The sequence below is a fragment of the Amphiprion ocellaris genome, chromosome 22 (genome assembly GCF_022539595.1).
Source record: "Amphiprion ocellaris isolate individual 3 ecotype Okinawa chromosome 22, ASM2253959v1, whole genome shotgun sequence".
Taxonomy (NCBI): Eukaryota; Metazoa; Chordata; class Actinopteri; family Pomacentridae; genus Amphiprion; species Amphiprion ocellaris.
In genome coordinates, this window is record NC_072787.1 from 18,430,704 (window position 1) to 18,449,115 (window position 18,412).

The following is an 18,412-nucleotide window of genomic DNA, read 5'->3' on the forward strand; positions in this document are numbered from 1 at the left end:
GCGTCTGGCTGCTTCAGAGAAAAGTGAAAACACACAGCCAGCAAAGGGGAAGTTCATCATCCACTGTCTGGTCGTACATGTCTGGTTTCAAGTTCATGATTTTGTTACAAAGAAAGTGCTTAAAGATTCATATCCATCCATTAACCCAGATCTCGTGTTTGTGGGTGGTGGAGACACTGCAGTTTTTTAACAGCTCACATGGCTTTAATGGCCTCATACTTGCATAGCCTTTTATGAAAACTGCTTGTAGATCTGTTTGACGTGGATTTTCACGTTTTACGCAGCACTGCCATCCCAAATCCCAAATAAACATATCTGCTCTCTCTGTTTTTGCTTTTTTAACAGTTTGTTCATCAGAGACCTTGTCAGAATCCAAGCGTCACCTAATGTAAGTAACATCATGTGATAAAACTGAATGTCTTTAACTGCAAACTTTAATATAGATGGGTGATAGATTAATAGAAAAACCAACGCAAAGTGTCTTAGTAAGGTGTCAGGCCAAAACAGCTTCGTTGGACCTTGATTTTCCAAGTTTCTGGAACTCTACTCGAGTGATTGAGCACCATTCTGCCAAAAGATATTCCCTCATTTGGTGCTTTCACGAAAAAATGCCAAATAGGTGTTAAACTGGTTTGAGATCTGATGACTGTGAAGGCCATAGCAGATGATTCACTTCATTTTCATCCTCATCAGAGCAATCAGTGACCTCTTGTGCCCTCCTGGAAGACACCAGTTCAATCAGAACCGAAACGTTTCATCAAAAGACGCAGTTAATCATGCGGAGCAACTTTGTATTGATTAGCAGTGTCCAAGGGATGAAATGATGCTGCACAAAGCGACCTCAGAGTATAACTGATCTCTTCACTGTAGAGGTCAATGGTTTAGAGTTTTCCTTTAATTTGTCTTTGTGTGTTCATTAACTGTATATAATTCACCTCTATGTACATTTCTCTGCATTTTGGGGTGTCAAAAGTGAAGAAAATGTGTATATTAATGTAAAAATGAAGGTGTATTTTGCAAGTGTTTTTACTAAAGTAGCAATTTAAAGTAAAGTCAATGTCTACAGATCAGGCTTAATGTCATAACACACTTTGTACCTGAAGAGGGCGCTCTCACTGTTCACCTGGCTGTACAGGAAAGGTGAGAGATGGGACAGAACTTAAATGTTCAAATCTGTGTTTTTTATGGACTGACAGGAGGAAAATAAGATTTAAAATAGTCTTTTGTGAGCCAAAACTGGAAAAACAGCACCATTTCTGAACTCTAAACAGCCCCTATAGGCTACAACTTGTGTACCTTTTCAATACTGTGTTCATAAAAGCAAACCCCCCACAGTGAAAGAGTCTCTTTTGTCTTCTGGCAAACAGTCAGCAGCTCCTGAAGCTCCCAACATCTTCCCACAAAGCTGCTTGTCAGACAAGGTGCAGATAATATCCCGAGGCAAAAAAAGAAAAGAAAAAGAAATCTGACTGTGTCCCCGGCAGCTTTGTGTGTTTGTGTGTTTTGCCTCCTTGTGGTTTTTCCTGCACATGAGGAGCATCAAGCAGTCATTGGCTCTGAGGAGTTGGTGACGGGGGGGAGCGCACTGTCTTCTCCAGGAGCGCGTTCAGCCTCCTCTCACACGCTCTCTGCACCTCCGTCTGGTGGGATGAGAACACACTGTGGGACTGAGATGCGGTGAACTTTTGTCTTCTTTTTTTTTTTTTTTAACCTCCTCATATTAATTTTTTTGTTTATTCTGGCCGCGGGGAGCGCGTTTTGCCGGCCAGGAGCGCGCAGTGTGGCACACGCTGGAACAAAAACAGGCTCAGTGCAGCGCAGGCAGGTTTCCCTTTTAAAAGCGGCGGCAGGACAGTTACGGGAGTCCTCTCGGAGGGGGGAAAGCGGTGCATGAGAAGAGACTGAAAAGAAGCCCAGCCCGGGATATTGAGGGAGAAGAGTCAGCGGCGGAACTTGGATATGGCGGCTGTGAAGACGTTCGACCTTCTCGTTGGAGTTGTTTTAGTTTTGCAGTGCGTGGGGAATGTGCGAGGCGAGATCACAGCCGGTAACGGTAAGAAAACAAGCATTTCAGCGAGATCTTTTCGTTACAAGTTGGTGCACGAGTCGATGTGCAAATTATGCATGAGATAAATGATGCACTCACAGGTGGAGAGCTGGTTTGCGTTGTTTGCAGCAGAAATCTGTTTATCAGGTTGTGTGTGTGTGCAAGAACATGACTGGACAGACTCCTCGTGTCTGTTTTTATTTTAAGAAATCACTGGACTAAAAGAGGCACTCCTGACCTACTAACTTACTCTCTTTTGTCTGGATCAAAGATTTGGTTTATTCTAATTATCATATTTTCACAACTACCAGCAGGCTCAGTTAATTGCTTTGCTCTCTCCCTGTTGTGCCTCCAGGCTGATTTGGTTATTAATGTACAGTAGCATGCATCCACTTCTGCATGTGGAAACCTTCATCAACTGCCTCCTAGCTGATTTATGTGTCAGATTTTCCTCTTCCCACTGTGATCTGTCGCTACCTGTAAGACGGAGGTGTCACCCTTCTGCAACTTTTAGCAGCTCTGAAAGGTGAATAGTGCAGGTGCTTTCTCTGCTGGATGCCTTCAGGTTTTATCCCTCCTGATTGTACAGGAGGATGAGGACTCCAGTGTGAACAATATCCCCACTGTGGAGCCACAGCACCGAGAGTTCCCCTAATCTCAGCTCTAGTCCATCCCACATCCCAGCTCACCCCTGGTGGAATAAGTTCATGCCAACGTCGGTTCTGTTCACACAGGCGAGCTCTTGTTTCCCAGGGCTTTTATTGCTGGCAGCGAATTTTCATCACGTATCAGACAGTGGTTGGAGAAATGTTCATCTCTTCCTGACAGTGACTGTAAATTAAACTCGCATGTGTGTGAGTGCAGACCACAGAGCTGCAGGAATGCACGGCTGTTTGGATGAGAGAGATGTGCTGTCGGCTGTGTGTGACCATTTGCACAGAGGCACACAAACTCATCTTTTTTTTTCTTTTACACATTGGGTTCAATCAGTCTCCACGGCTGGGCTGCGCTCCGGCTCATTTGACATCAGTGTTTTGCTTGAAAACGGCAACTTGCCTCCAGCTTGCAAATGTCAGATTACAGCTTGTTTTAGAGATTCCAGATGAAGGAAATGTCCACAGTTCTCTACAGTGCTTCATCAGTCCATCTCCTGCTTGAGCTGGACGCAGTAAAACTGAGCCCCCCTGTATGTAGGACAGTATTTTTAGACATCTGGGTGAGGTGCTTCCCTTGTGCTTCCCTGACCTCCACTCTTGTGCTGCTGGAAGGAGCAGCTTCTGTTCCTCTTTAGATAGGCCTGTTTTAATAGAGCGCAGGTGTACTCTACTGTCTGCAAGTCCACCGGGAGGACATAATGCACCATTCACGACCAGAAAAGCTTTCTGAAAGTGTCTCAGCAGCTCCAGTTGAGCCTGACATTCAAGGACTGGTTGAAACATTCATTTTCCCTCCTTGTATTTATTAGTTAGATGAACTGTGGAGAACATCTGGGCGAAATTACACAACATCCTGTGAGCTAAGAGCTTAGTGTATTTTTTTTTTTTTGAAAAGCTTTCAGTCTGTGGCTCTGTGATGTCTGTTCACCCGGTGATACACTCAGCGGTGGCACTGTCAGAAAATTGGGGCTGATTTTGGGGTTAATTTGCACTCCGGTGCTTTTCTCGGAATGGAAAAAGATGTTCCACTGGAGTCTGGAGCGTGGCTGCATGCGCGATATGGGGAGTAAGAGGGAGAGCGTGAGAGAGTCTTGCCTCATGTAATGATGTGGTCTGATTTAAAAGCCTGTGCTGAAGGCTGTTAATGTGCTAAGATTGCGGTTGTGTGTGGAATTTCATTTCGTTGTGGATGCTGGGAGCGGAGTTTCCTTACAGGCTGGAGGATGCTGATAGAGGGTTAACCCGCTCACAGCGCTGCAGCGATGTGGACGTCTCCAGCTCCAGAGGACCGTTCCTCATCCATCATGCTGCCAGCAGCTGCCTCTGCAATCATACAAACACAAACTCAGAGTCACATAGGAATGCAGGCTGCAGGGGAACATGCAGACCTACTCTCAGAGAGTTTCATGACTTCACGATGGGCGGCTCCACGTTGGTGAAATACCTGCATTCACTGAGCTTCCAACTAATCTCATAATGAATCTTTCATTAGTGATCCAGCTGTAGTGAGTCACATTTGACTCTTTCTAACACTACAGGTGTCTGAAGAGAAAAACAACCCTGATGACATGTATGAACTTGTACTACATCCACCTGCTGTCATGCACAATTTCAATTTGTGCACAAAAACAGGATCAGATGCCAGAAATGATCTCATAAGGGCTTTGATGCTTGGGCAAGGGTGGGAAAGTCGATGTGTAGATAAAAACTGTTGAAACAGAAAACAACATAACGTAGGTGGTGGCTTCTTCTGCAGTGGTTCATTGGCACTTGAGAATTAGCACCACCAGCTAACACTTATGAGTAAGTTCAATGTCTTCTTTTTTTTTTTTTTTTGCTGTGTTTGACAACTTCAGTAACATCTGTGCAGCATTTGGATGAAAACTTTGCTTTTCATGAGCTGATTCCCAACATAAACTGCCTGCAGATAGAAAACGGGCGGTCCGACTCAGTCTCCCTTAGTGAGGTGAGTGACCGTAAGCCTTCTTGGAATCTCACCCCCGCCATTCCTCCCCCCTCTCCCCCTCTTTCTGACACTGCACATTTCAGAACGGACAGAATGAGCTGGCTTCTTTATTGGCCCTCTGAATGACCTGCTGAAAGGAGCTGCCATGAATGGATGACGGGGGTGGGGTGGTATGAGGGAGGGGTAACAGACAGGGAGGGGTGGCGGCGGTCGGGCTCATTGTGCCGCCCTGTATGCGGCAACAGCGGGCCATGCCATATCGTCCCCCCTTACCAGCATGCAACAGCAGCACCAGGTTCCTGCATTAGTCACGCCTGGCCCTTGTCGCCCTGCTTCCCGCCCCTCGTAGTCCGGGAAGAAGCTCAGCCCGTCGGCTTGAGAGGGCTGGAGCGCCACACAGAGTTCAATAGGCTCAGAAACAAAGAGCAAAGAGGCCACTAGTTAATGAAGCCCAGTGCAGTTAAGCTCCTCTTTAGGCTTTTTTTTCTCTCATTGTCTTTCATGTGGTTCAAAAGCTCCTTCATTTCCAATTGTTCAAGTGCCCTGCCTGAGTTATCAGGCCTTCGAGGTTGCACTAATCACTCCCTGGCATCTTCTCCTCTGTGAGATTGAGAGTTGATTCCCAGCAGCAAAATTGCATCCAAAATTCAAGTCTGTCAAGCAAGCTTTGAAAAGGTCAGAGGCAGGAGACTTGTGATGGCTACAGATCTGGATGTCAGTGGTTCAGCGAGTGATGACGAGCATTTTCCATTCATGATAAACGTCCCTTCTTCACAGACGATTGCAAAGCTGCCAGCAGACCACAGTCAGGCCGTTATCAGCTCCTCCTGTTTATTCTGCCGAGGGATGCAGCCATATAAAAGAAAAAAACAGTTGGAACATCAGCTGAGCAGTGGAACGAGTAAAATGGTTTACATATTTTGGTGGGAGGAGTCCTGTTTTCTTTTGCCTGGAGGAGAAAAAGTGTAACAAAGAAAGGGAGGCTGCTTCCCGTCTTTGCTAACCTTAACAGTGCAAGAAAAGATGATTACAGCAGAAGAAAAACAAAAACACACTCCAAAGTGCAGTCAGTGGTGATTAATAACATATACGTATTAAAAGGAGTAAAAATAAATGGTGTAATAAAAGAAAATTGCTCCCTTGAGCACTTTTCTACATTTATACATTGCCAAACTAATGTTCAACGTTGAGATCCAGAAATAATTCTGAAGTGATGAAGTGCTCGTATGCCTCAATTGCTTTTTCATTATTTTGTTTCGCCCAAATCTAAACACGCTGCCGTCCACAACGTATGTCATTTGGTGATATATGACGTAGCAGGATGAAGCAGAAATTATGCTGTGTGGTGTTCTGTGGTTGTGTTGAGTTTCTTCTTCAAATGAGGGTGCATGACAAGGGGGGAAAAGGATGTTTATGAGGATAATTTTCCACTAAGCATTGCAAGCGTGCCCCATAATTGGTCGGTCAAGAATCCAGCAAGTCTTGCTGCTCATGGAGAAAATAAACTCAGAAAGCATTTACAGCCACTTGTTTTTAGGCTAATTTCATAAGTGTGCATAAAAAAAAGTTGGTGGAAACTAAATGCAGCAACATGCAATGGAAACGGGATCATTTGCATGAAGCAATGGGGTTAAACACCACTGCTGTAACTCTACTCAAATGTATTATTTTCCAGTGTTTTGTTGTTCTGGCGCTCTGGTTCTTCTGCTTGGGTCTAATGGAGCCATACTGGAAAATCAGCACTAGCGAGAACTGCTCTAAGCTCCTAATCTTCACAAAATGGTAGTGGATGAAAACTTGAATATTGGTGAACTCGAGGCAGAGCTGATATGAACGGTAAGACCAAGCTGGGCTGAGTCTTTTCCAGTCTTGGTCAGTTGGTGTTGACAGTCAGCCAGTGAAAACATTTAATGTATGTTATGTAAAGGCCTTAATCATGCCAGTCGCTCTCAAGATGATTTCTTTTAAGCAGGCATGATTTTCTCGACCGAGATTGGTAACAGAGACAGCCAAACTGTTTTACAACGGTTGACTCTCCTTCAGTTCCCTCTGTAGGCTCCAGAGTCTTACACGCCTCTCCATCCAGGATCTCAGCCAAACTCACAGCTTTTATTTTCTTTTTTTGGCCTTTTCAGGGCAAATCAGCTGGCATATAAACAGTACAGCCCTCTCTGTTTGTTCTGATGCTGGACGATGTGAGAATCCCTACTCTTGCGGGATCTGCTTGGTTATTTAGTGTGCTGTATAGTGAATTTAGTCAGTTGTAAAGTTTATGCACCTTTCTTAGTGTCTAAAGTCTGTGCAAGTTGTTGGAAACACTCACCAGTCTTTGTGGGTTTCAACTGATCTTCAAGTGTGTCCCTTAAGGAAGTGCTGATCTTGAAGATTTTCACTTCAATAAGCATTTGTTTAGTCATTTATTGCAAATCAGGTAACACAATAGTGATTCAGCCCATGACACACTGATGAAATTATATGAAAGTCCTTGGGTTTACAGTCTTATGTACTGGGTGTCTGTGGAGACATTCCTGTGCAAAATCACAAAGTGTGGAGTTACGCTGGAGATTTGCTCACAGGGGGCTTCTAGAGTAGATGTTATGTCAGTTTCATCATCTGACGAGTCCACAGATGTTGCCCAAAAGACGACGCCACAATGGCAGTAGTGCAGCCGTATACATGTGTGGGATACTTAAATGCTCATCTGCTGTGTGTGTGAAATTGTGTCCTCCAAGTGGACTAGAAAGTGGTATTAAAACAACTACTACAAGCCATAGTGTCTGAAGCTGTTCATGTTCGTGTTGACAAGGGAGTATACTCAAGGTTTTATTGATGCATGTTTCATCACCCAGCAGTTATCTTTCTGCTAGTAAAGGTGACGCAACAGACTCTTTAGTTCACCTGTGTTTGAAGATGTGGATTGTTGAGAGCAAAGTAAATTTAACTGTGGCTGAACAAACAAAGGAAAAATCAAAGTTGATGGTACATCATCCATGGTACCAACTGTCAGCTGACTGGCTTAATGCAGTGTTTGAATCTCTGGGAAGTGAGGTTCAAAAATAAACCTGCAGTTCCCACTTATCGCTATAGGTGCAGCCATAGAGAATGAAACTGAGATCTTTGAGACTGCAACGATAACTATGTCTCTGCTGTGATATATTTCTCTAGCTGTATGTTGATATTAAATGCAAAGGTGCTTCTTTTGATTCTTTGATGTACTGGGCTTTTGTTTAATTTCAGTGTCCCCTACTTAACTAGATCGTTGCTGCACATAGCAAATATCCATAGATGTAAGACCAAAACACTATCAAATGCAACACACTTCATGCTGAGCGTCCACTTGTGATGTGGAAAATTTTTAGGGTGCATTATTTTCCTTTGAAATCAACTAGACCATGTTAATACCATTCACATGCACAAAGTTTCCACTTTTCTAGCTTTGCTTGCAAGCTGAAGACTGCTGGACTGTTGGATTATGGGTGAACATATTTCTTTAGTTTGGCTGGTTTGATGTTTATTCAGGATTCTTTTGAGTGACTCATTGAACCACAGCAGGTCTTAGAGGGGTTAAATACCAGAATCTATAACCCTTATACACACTAGTAAGGGGCTGGTATTTGAAGACAGTAACTTCAGGTCCACGGTGCTGAATTTTATATGTAACATAGCATAAATGGCTGACTGGCTGTCATTCAGCTGTGGGGTATATAACAAGGTTCCCTGTTGAATAAAACCTGTTAAAACATCTTGAAGAAGTAATGATGTGAAACACAGATGGAGCGATTTCATGCTTGATGCACTTACATTAGACCTGTTGGAGAGGCGTTTAATCCCTTTACATGTGACTAATGGTGGATCAGGACATATGAAAATTAATTGCAGGTGTTACAAATTATAAAATTAAACAAGTCTTATGAATAATACAAGTAAAAATGCACCTCTATCTGGGTATTTTTTTCAGCACACATATCCCAGGGCGTGCCCATAATATAGCTGTGCATCATAACATAAATCGGCTTCCTCAAATGGGAAAATGATGCACTTTTACATGCAGCCCTATGCAAAGAAATGGTGGAAAGAACCCAAAGATTTATTGCGCTCACTGAGGAAAGTTGAAAGAAGCATCTCTCCAAAGGGGAACAAAGTGTTACATGCATTGCTATCATGAAGGCGAGGAGAGAGCTTGGCGTTCCAGACCGTCTAGGCATGCTGAAAGAAGATAAGGTGTCCACCCGGCCGAGGAGCCGTCACCCCACCCTGCAGAAGGCTTCATATCCTCAGCCCAGCAGGAACGGCGGCTTGGCTTTGTCCCACTAAACCCCATGAGTGAACCAAGTGTCACTCACGGGGTTTATGGCATGCTGCTACATGCCTTCGCCTCTTACACTGTGTATTTGTGTCAGCCCCTCTTCCAGTCCTCATGCTGCAGTTTCCACTGTTGTTTTCTTGCTTTTACTCTTATTAAAATGCAGATAGGAGAGTGAAGCAAAATGAGGTAGGATCAGAATGTTGTTTTTAGGGCAGGGTTTCAAACCTCAATGCTTTAAGTCAAGATTGAAATTTGGCACTGAAGGCTTGGTGAGATTTTTCAGACTTCAAGGACTGCTGGAAACATTTCAGACATTTGTCTTATTCTGTTAAGATAAAAATTGGCTTCAGTCAGGTCTCTTGCAAATTGAGTTAGTTGTTAGAATTGTTTTGGTAGTGGTGCCAAATTTTCTGTATTGGCGCTTGTATTTTATTTTAAATTTGCAAACTGACCTCTTGCTAAACTCCTAACTAGCAACGGCATGCTTGTTATTTGGATCTGCTCCCATAAAAAAAATAATTGGAGTGATACTCCTGTAGACTGTAAATAAACAATAGAATAAACCTTGGAAGTGACATAAACCTGCATTCTTTCCAGCGACCAGCAGGAGGCACCTCTTGTGGTTAGAATAAGAAGTCTGATTGTGTACAAGTCTATGAGAAATGGACTCTTCTTCTGCTTTGAGTTCTTACCTCAGTAAACACTTGTCTGATGAGTTTATGGTTTCGTTTGCGAGCATAAAGTCTCCTTCAATGCAGAATGATGTTCATTTTGTAAATTATGGTCCCATTTAGAGCAAAATGTACAATTAAACCAAGGTAGGTCCCTGTCTGTCTGAAATTAAGCACCTATTGTGTTGAAGATCACTATGAAATTTAAGTTGTAAATGTACCATTATCCACTAATAGCAACTAGGTTTAGCTAACGGCTAAAGCTGTTGTGCTTGAGTGATTGACTACGGTGTTTTTTTAAAGAAGTTGTGTCAGCAAAATGCAAAACACCTTCATTTTTTTCAGTGAGTGCAATCACATTTAACCTGACTTGTAACCGAAGATTAGATTGACCTGTTTACCGGCCTGTTAATCAAGTTAATAGCATGTTCAACGGAAAGCTATCAATTACAGTTCAGTAGCATGCAGTCGGTTGCTCCTTCCTCTAAATAAAAGCTGCCTAGTGTAGTATGTAGCCTTCGCAATCATTAGCCTGCTAACTCTTGCACACTTGAATATGTTCAAACAGCAAAGTGAATCCTCCCAGACATTGATGTGCTTTTCCTTGCTGTAGGTCCAACAGCGCTGCCTTTGTTACTTTGCCCGGAAAGTGTCTCCATGTCCCCTGTCCAGAAGTTTCTCTTTCCCCACCAAAACTCGTCCTGACAAAGAACAAGTATGCCCTGCAGCAACTGCTTTTAACAGTGCAACACAGGCTGCAAAACTCTGACAGGCCAGAGCATTTTGGGGTGAAATGAAAAGGTTTGCAGCCACCAGTGTATTTCTGTGCGAGAAAGCAGGGAATAGATTGTGACTTTGATGACAGCTTCAGAGTTGTTTTCAGTTGCCGCCTTGCATCCATAATGTACATTGACAGAACAATTCTTTCGGATGTGAAAACTGTTTTTTTTTTCTGCTGTTATGTGCTTTCTTAGTGAACACATCAATTTTGTATTTGCTTGTAGGAATGTTATCTTGGGTTGAATGCCATTAGCTGATGTCTTTAAACATTAAATGCCAGAGAAATTCAAACTGACTCAGATTTATGGTGCCTGCATCCTCTGGTGCTTAAAATTGGATATTGTTATCTGTCACTGTTCATTCTGGGAAGAGGTCAGCATTGTTTTGTGACTTCTTTTGGCTGATTTCCTTCTCGAGTGAGTCATGAAGATTCACTGCAGTGATTTTTGTAACACATCTGCGAGGCTTTCTGCTGGCTTTGCTGTACATCGCTTGACCCTTCAGGAAACAAGACTGCCAGGAATGAGAGAATGAAGGAGTCTTCCCAGAACCCAGCAGAGGTTTCTGGAGGTCAGGGTGATTTTTGTTTGGAGCATGCACTCGTAGACAAACTTGACTCAGAATCCTCCAGCTGTCTGACTTAATCAGTCTGAGATCATCTTGAGGCTGTAAACAGGAGGCCACTTGGCTGCAGCACTTGTAGTATATTTCCATCTGTAAATTTTCCTAAAAGTTCTTGCACATGTAATTGTGACTCAGCTAAAAGAAAAACAAACAATCTGACAAACTGTGCATCACTTGAACTCAGCATCTCAGGCTTCAGTCCTTTTTCAGGCATACAAATAAACAGCACCAGTCATATAAAGAGCATTTACTAGTATTAGATGATGCCCATTACTCACCAATATCCATGCTGAGCTTACAATATTAAAACTACTTAATAAATACACAAATACTACAAGAAAAGCATCCACATGACATAGACAGTCAGTTTAGGGGAACAAATCTGAATCATACTTACCACTTCTTTTTCTTCCTCTGACTTGATCCAACAAGTTTGATTTAAAAAAAAAAAAAAAAAAAAAAAATAGGCCAAACCAAAAAAAATTCAACAAGTGATTCTGGTAAATGGTTTAGTTTGTGCCAGGTGTTCAGGTTTCTGTCTCCTTGCCAATGCCTACTGGCTGAGAGTCACTCCCAGAGCTCAGCACAGAGCCAGGAACAAAGGCCTGCATTGACTCTTTGTGGTGATGAATTGCAAGGTGTAAGAGCCGCCTTTGTATGAGTGCACCGTGAGTCGGAGAAAATGGGAGAGGCCGGCAGCAGTTCTCATGAGCTGCCCAGGTAACTGTAAGCTTCAGGTTTTAATCCAGCGGTCTGTCCGCTGTGCACCGACTTTTAGAGTTAATTCCGTTTTCTTTTACAGTCTAACAAGAAGTGATAACACTTGAGGTCTGGGTGCGGTGAAGTGTACACGTTATGATCCAGTGGGCAGCAACACATCAATTTAATGACCACAACAGATCACAGTCTGTGGTTTGGCTTTGTTAGCTCTGTGCTGGCTGGTCTGCAAGCCTCGGACTGACTGCTCTATTAAATGCAGGTATTTGTCTTGTATAAGCGGGAATGAATGTGTCTCTGGATAGTTTGCATATTCCTTTCCTGTCCTTTTTTACCGACAAAAAGAGGAGAAAGTGGGAGGGCAGCTCCCAATAATTTCCTTCCATTGGGCTGATGGGTCTTTTGTATCGTCTCTCTAGTATTTGCTTACCAAGTGTCACTGAGACTGAACACTCTTCAGATCCTCGCCATTCCTGCTGAAGTACTCTGTCACCTCTGTAGGACTGTTGAACTGCTCTGCATTACAAATCTATTACTGTTTCCAGCAGAAACGTGGGGTATTTAAATCCCCCCAATTCATTCATTTTTGGCAGCCAAAACTGCCCTTTCCAAAGAAAGTGATAAACAGCATTTGTTATGGAGGGAGAGTAAGCCTAACAGCATCATAAAGTAGTAATTGACTCCCATTTAAAGGCCTTTGTCTCCTGTGCCACAGAATGCACTAATTAGACAGCAAGTAAATTATTGTGAGCAGTTTAATTATGAATATGTTATTCATACCATTGCACAAAGCTAATAAATGTGCCCTTCCCTCGAACAGGTGGGGTGGGAGTGAAACCATGCAATCAGTATGAGTGACAATAAAAAGTTTACATTCAACTACGGGGTCATAAAAGTACAGAGGCCCTGAGATGCCAAAAATAACAACACTGGACACAAACACAATAAAAATAATGAGAAACGGCACTCAGGTAAAAACAACATTTCAGAAAACATAGTTTCCAAAACTCAACAACATTTGAGGAAATGCAGTAACCCTACACAATGGCAAAACAGGCAATACAACATTTCATAGAGCGCAACATTGAAATAGAACGCATATTTTAGAAAACACAAACAAAATAGAAACCATGTTTCACAAAAGACAGCGTTTTAGAAAATGCTACGACATTTTAGAAACATTTTGCAAAACAACCAAGTTTTTCTAACTTCTATTTTTTTGTTGTGTTTTGTTTAATTTTGTTGTTTTTTGCACCTCGAGACTATCACACAAAAGGTAAAATAAACTAGAAGTTGACTTTATTCTCCAACATCCAGCCTCATTTTGATGTTGCAACCCAGAGGCAGCGTTTAGGGGTTTGTCATTGCACTGGTGCCCCACAGCAACCAAACACTGTTATGTGTTTCAGCTTGAGGAGGTCCAGCTATTGATTAAATGTCTGCTCTGTTCTCTGTTCACCTGAAGGCCTCTGGTATCGCTGGAAGTCGTCAAACTGCCAACTCGCTAGCTGCCAACCCAACTTCATTTAAACACATTCATTTAAGTCATAAGTAAAGGGTTGTGAGGATGTAATTTGACACATGGGATGCAATAAATATTACCTCTACCTTGTCTTTGGCCTGATAAAATGAAAGAGCTACTTCCCAGGACATATTGAATAGGGGTCAAATATGAAATGCCCTCTCTCTAGAGAGCTGCCAAACCGGTGATATATGCCCTGAAAATTCCATCTATCGACAAGGAGGCAAAATTGAAAATGAGAGGTGGCGATATGAATATAAATTAGTTATTTGATGTCCTTTTTGTGCCATGAGCCTGCCCCAAACGGCTGCCAGATGTGCCGGTTTTCTTTTGAAGGCCTCTACCCACTACTCAGTCCTTCAATAATCTATCATTTCCCTGCTGCTATAAAGCCAACTGGTCTGGTGTTTGTGACATAGCATGATTTTTAATATGTCGCTCAATGCCACTTTGCCATTTTCTAAAAATGGTATTAAATATCACTGACAGCTATTCTTCTCAGAACGAAGCTGCTACATGGCTGCTAAATTTAAAGGATGCTTCATGCTTGTTAGGGATTAGACATTAAGGATTCCAGAGTTCCACCCAGAATAGGAGATGACTTCTAAAAAAAATGTCAATTAGAGTGATGTTTCCACAGCTGAATGCAACAGAAATCATTTGAAAGTTATCTGCAAGGCATAAAAAGCGAAGTTATGAAGGAAAGAAATGTAGCAAAAGTGGTAAAAAGCCAACTGTGAACTGAGAGACACTGAATGTTTTCGGTGAAAAACTTCGCTGCTTCGGGGCTTCTTTTGTCTTAGCCGATGCCACATGCAGAGAGTTTGTGGGAGTGTTTTCCTCAGTGGTTCAGAGGATCAGCTCAGAACAGAGGAGACGATCGGATCATCAGATCATACGCTGAGGGGAAATACTGTGTTTTGTTGTTTGCACGTCATCTCTGCAAGCAATTAGGACTGAGCAGGATGAACTGGAAAGTTTATTGGAAGGTCAGAACCAATACATCCATGGTGTGTCTGCAAGCTTTTGAATGTGGATCCATGCCTGTATTTGTGTGTATATTTGTGTAAATGTGAGTCCTGCCTCTGTTTGATGCTTTTGAGCAGCCACTTCACAGCGAGACATAAACAGCTGTCAGCTATTCCTTGTGCATTGTGTGTAAACATATGGAACGGGCGAGTTATTTTGGGATCGTTTTCTGCAGAATCCCATTGATGCAAGGATCGAGATGAAGGTCAGGTCTGCGTGTTTAGCGCCTCTTATTGTAGTGCAATTTTCTAAGTCTTTTGTGTGCTGCATGCAGAAGCTGCTGATAACTCCTAATAATCTTCTGGGAATTGTTAATGTTAGCAGGCTTAGCCACCTGGATTCCTCTTTCAGAATTGGAGTTTGTTAGTCTAGTTTGATAGTGTTTCAGTGGAATACCAGCTTGTGTACAACATGTGTGTGCTTCCAAATCTTGAACTGTAAAGGACAGACAGCTTTTACTGCTAACAGTTGATACTGAACTCTATGAGGGCTAGAAAATGATTGAAAATGCCTTGTGTCAGAGTGCATAGGCTGTTTAGTAGCCAGTAACTATGTCAGAAATCACTTTGACATTCACTGTTCCCTTCAAGATAGACAGCACTTTACTCTGAAGTGAGAAGTGTAGCATCTCAAAATGTGACACTTAGCATTAACAGAAATGTAAACACCATAGATGCTATATTAATTCTGCTGGAACTTTCAAGGGCACTGTTATCAAGTGAAAATACTGGAAAAATACTTTAAAAAAATGTTAGGATAAGAGTGATAAATGCTCAAGTAAACACCCACAGAAGTGCAAATGAAGTTATGTATCCAAAATACTAGAGACTCGGGAAAAGGTGAGGAATTTGTACGGACGAATTTACATTGCACAAAATTTATTCACATTTGTAAATCTTCTGAATTGTGTGTAAATATTTGCAACATGCATGTGAAATTTTCAGCATTTTGTAAAGGAAAAATAATGAGAGGAGTTGTATCCGCACTGTCAAATCAGCAAATTAAGATCCGCAAATGCACAAGTAAAGACTTTTTTTACAACATGCAAATTTGCAAATGTGAATTAGTTTGTTCAACACAAATAATCAGAAGCAAGTTTTATTTATGCACAAAATAAAGTGGCAATCTCTGGAGCTGAAACATGAAAAGTGTAAAGAACTGCAGTTCCGCAAATGGCCACTTGAGGCTGCTACCAAAAGCGAGTCAATCGCCATAGAACTCTATGTTAAAATGTCCAACTTTACAGCAGAAATAAACATGTTTACAGCCTGGTGCAAACAACTGTTTTGGCCTCAAAATCTTAATTGCCTGCTCATGACAACTGTACGGTGAATGAATTTTCTTATACCACATCTCTTTAAATTGTATTAGGGCTTAAAGTTATGCATAATTAGGAGAGTGGCCACTTGTAATCACGGGTGAGTCGCGTCATAGGACAGTCCATGGCCTAGAGAAGTTTCCACAGCCTGCCTCATTCCACTCGGTCTCCACTTCTTGGATTTAAGAGTCCAGCGCTGCCAAGATGACAAACACTGGAGCCATCACTCTGACGGTTCATCCAATGTCCATACCACCATACTACATAGTATGACAGAAAAAGATTTAGTTTATCTCAATATGTAGTATCTCAAATGCAGCATTCCAAAAGTACCGACTGCATCTGGCTGGATTTTGCGGTGTCCAAGCCAGCATGCTTGGCCGTTCCGACCCACAATCCTCTGTGAGGTTACATCACATTTGTCTCGCATGAGTATAAACAAGCTTAAGCAGTGGAGAGCTCTCAGACAGAAGACGTCTCACTACAGACTGCCATGGTCAAAGCTTAAGTCACATTATTATGACGAATAGTCTGTCCCAATGGTATGTATGCTGCATGAAACAGTATGTACTTTGTAAGGGCAGCTGTGGTACACGCTTCAAGTAAAAAATTTAAAAAAAAAGAAAAATATGCAATTTAGAGTGCAGCCTGAGTTTAAAGACTGCATTTTGGGAAACCTATGAGCGGTTCATGGGGGGGCTCATCCATCTTTTATATACATTGTACGCAAAAACCCTTACGTATGTTTGTAAATCTAGGAAATCATGTGTGAATAATGTTTGTGCCATTTTCATTCCATGCACTGTAGTGGATAAACTTCACTCTCCACATGCACTATATAGAAGTTTGGGGTTATTTCAGTCCAGCCTTGGCTTTGTTTCTGTTATAAGTATGTCTTGAAAGATTACGTGTCTCTGGTCTTAACTGCAAAAATATCCTTAAAGAAATGTCTCAATGGCTGCAGTATCTTTAGAAAATACCTCTTTTAAATCAACTTTAAGAGCAAAACAGTAGACATTAATAACCATTTGTAAAAAGTAAATCTTCGATCAATGAGATGTAAACAGACCAACTAATCCCGTAGAACGACAGGATGAGAGAGTCATTAGCAATTGAGCTCTAATTATTGCTTGTCTGCTGCCTGAGCTGCTACAAGGTGGCCCAGAATGACCCTATGTGACTGACTGAGGATATGTTTTTAATAAGCTGCTGGCCACATAATGCATTATAAGAGTTCACACATCTTGTATGGCTTATCTCATGTTCTGCCCAATCTGTTTGTTGCTATCTCCGACTCCCATTTCCCCTCTCACCCAGTTCCTCATTCTCATTTATCTTCCTGCCCCAGTTTTTTCTTAATACATGTGGGCTGAGTAACTGTCTTAGCCGTCTTCTGCTGCGTCATCCGTCTTCTGAGTTTAGGTCTGTAGCCTGTCCTTCACCCGCTGATGTAGAGTGTGGAGATCGATAACACTGTGATAACACGGTGAAGAAAGAGGATATGAATCGATAAAATACTATAATCACACCAAGTCACAGTGACACCAAATAAATTAGGTCTCTGATAACACATCAGACTGGAGGTTTTTGGTGGTGTAATGACCACAATTAGCCATATTTTGTTAATAAAACCATGTAGTGTATGGACACCTGATAAAAGTTTGCACTATTTTTATTCCAAGCATCTCCTCTTTTCTGGAAAGGCTTTCTACAAGTTCCAGGAAGGTGACTTTAGATTTCTGTATGGCTCTGACTGAAGTTGATGGCAAAAACCTGTTAAATCATGTTTCATTCAGCTGCTTCCCGTCCACTGAAGTTGGGACCAAAAACAGTATTATTACATAGAAATTGGCTGCTGCAGGTGCGGGTGAGTCATCTCTTAAAGGTATACCAGGTGTCAAAACTCAAATTGTCAGTTTCAGAAAGTTGCAGCAAATGGGCAGCTCAGAAATCCACTACCTGATGCCATAAATCTTGCTTAAGAGTGGAGACAAGTTCAACTTTTTTCCCCAGACATGGTGCTTTGTTTTAGTTTTGGAGCCCCCTGCACGGGGCCAAAGTCAGTGTGAATGTAGTTAAAATCCAGGCAGTCTGAGCTAAAGTTCATCTTAAAGGTGTTGGATGGGATGGAGATCAGGGTTCAGTGGAGAATATGAGTTTAAACTGCTGCCTCAAAGCTGGAAGCACCATGTTGTCTATAATATCAGAATGTCGCTGCACATGACTGCTAAGAGGCAAGAGACTGCCTCAATATGTTTGAATCACAGAGGAAGAACAGAAGGAGGCAGAGCAGCCAGTCAGTATGATCGCATGTCCCTCAACTTGACCCCTGACCTTCTTTCGCGGTAAGAAAAGACCTCAATCAGACTCCCTGACTCAACAGCCCGCTGGCTAAATTCATCTCAGTGTCTGGGTTAGAGGGAGGCAAACACATTAACACTGTGGTGTCGGCCACTGGCCAAATAAAGCACTCACCAGCAGAGCTTGTACAAATACCCTACTCACTGGCAAATATAAATATGACTGTGCAGACACTGGAAAAGGCTTCTAATCGATGAGCAAAGACATTAATGAATAGGCACATAGCCCTTCAACCTTTTACGACTTCAGTAAAGACTGCAAAAGTGGTCCCATAGGACAAGGAGAGTAATTGATTTAAAGAGAAAGCTTATTTGTAAAGCTTTTCAGAACCATTTTAATGCTATAAATGTGTCCCATGTAATGACATTGGCTGGAAGTATAGTGGGACAGCTTAAGAGCTTCAAATCATTCAGGG

General features: G+C 42.2%; 1 protein-coding gene across 1 annotated transcript in view; it reads left to right on the forward strand.

Moving 5' to 3' along the window:
• Positions 1 to 1,579: 1,579 nt before the first annotated feature.
• Positions 1,580 to 18,412, forward strand: part of plxdc2b (plexin domain containing 2b) — a 109,356-nt gene continuing 92,523 nt past the window's right edge. Inside the window, exon 1 of the mRNA XM_023278977.3 lies at positions 1,580 to 2,053. Coding sequence (XP_023134745.1) covers positions 1,960 to 2,053 — 94 coding nt within the window. The 5' untranslated portion in view covers positions 1,580 to 1,959. The remainder of the gene's footprint in view (positions 2,054 to 18,412) is intronic.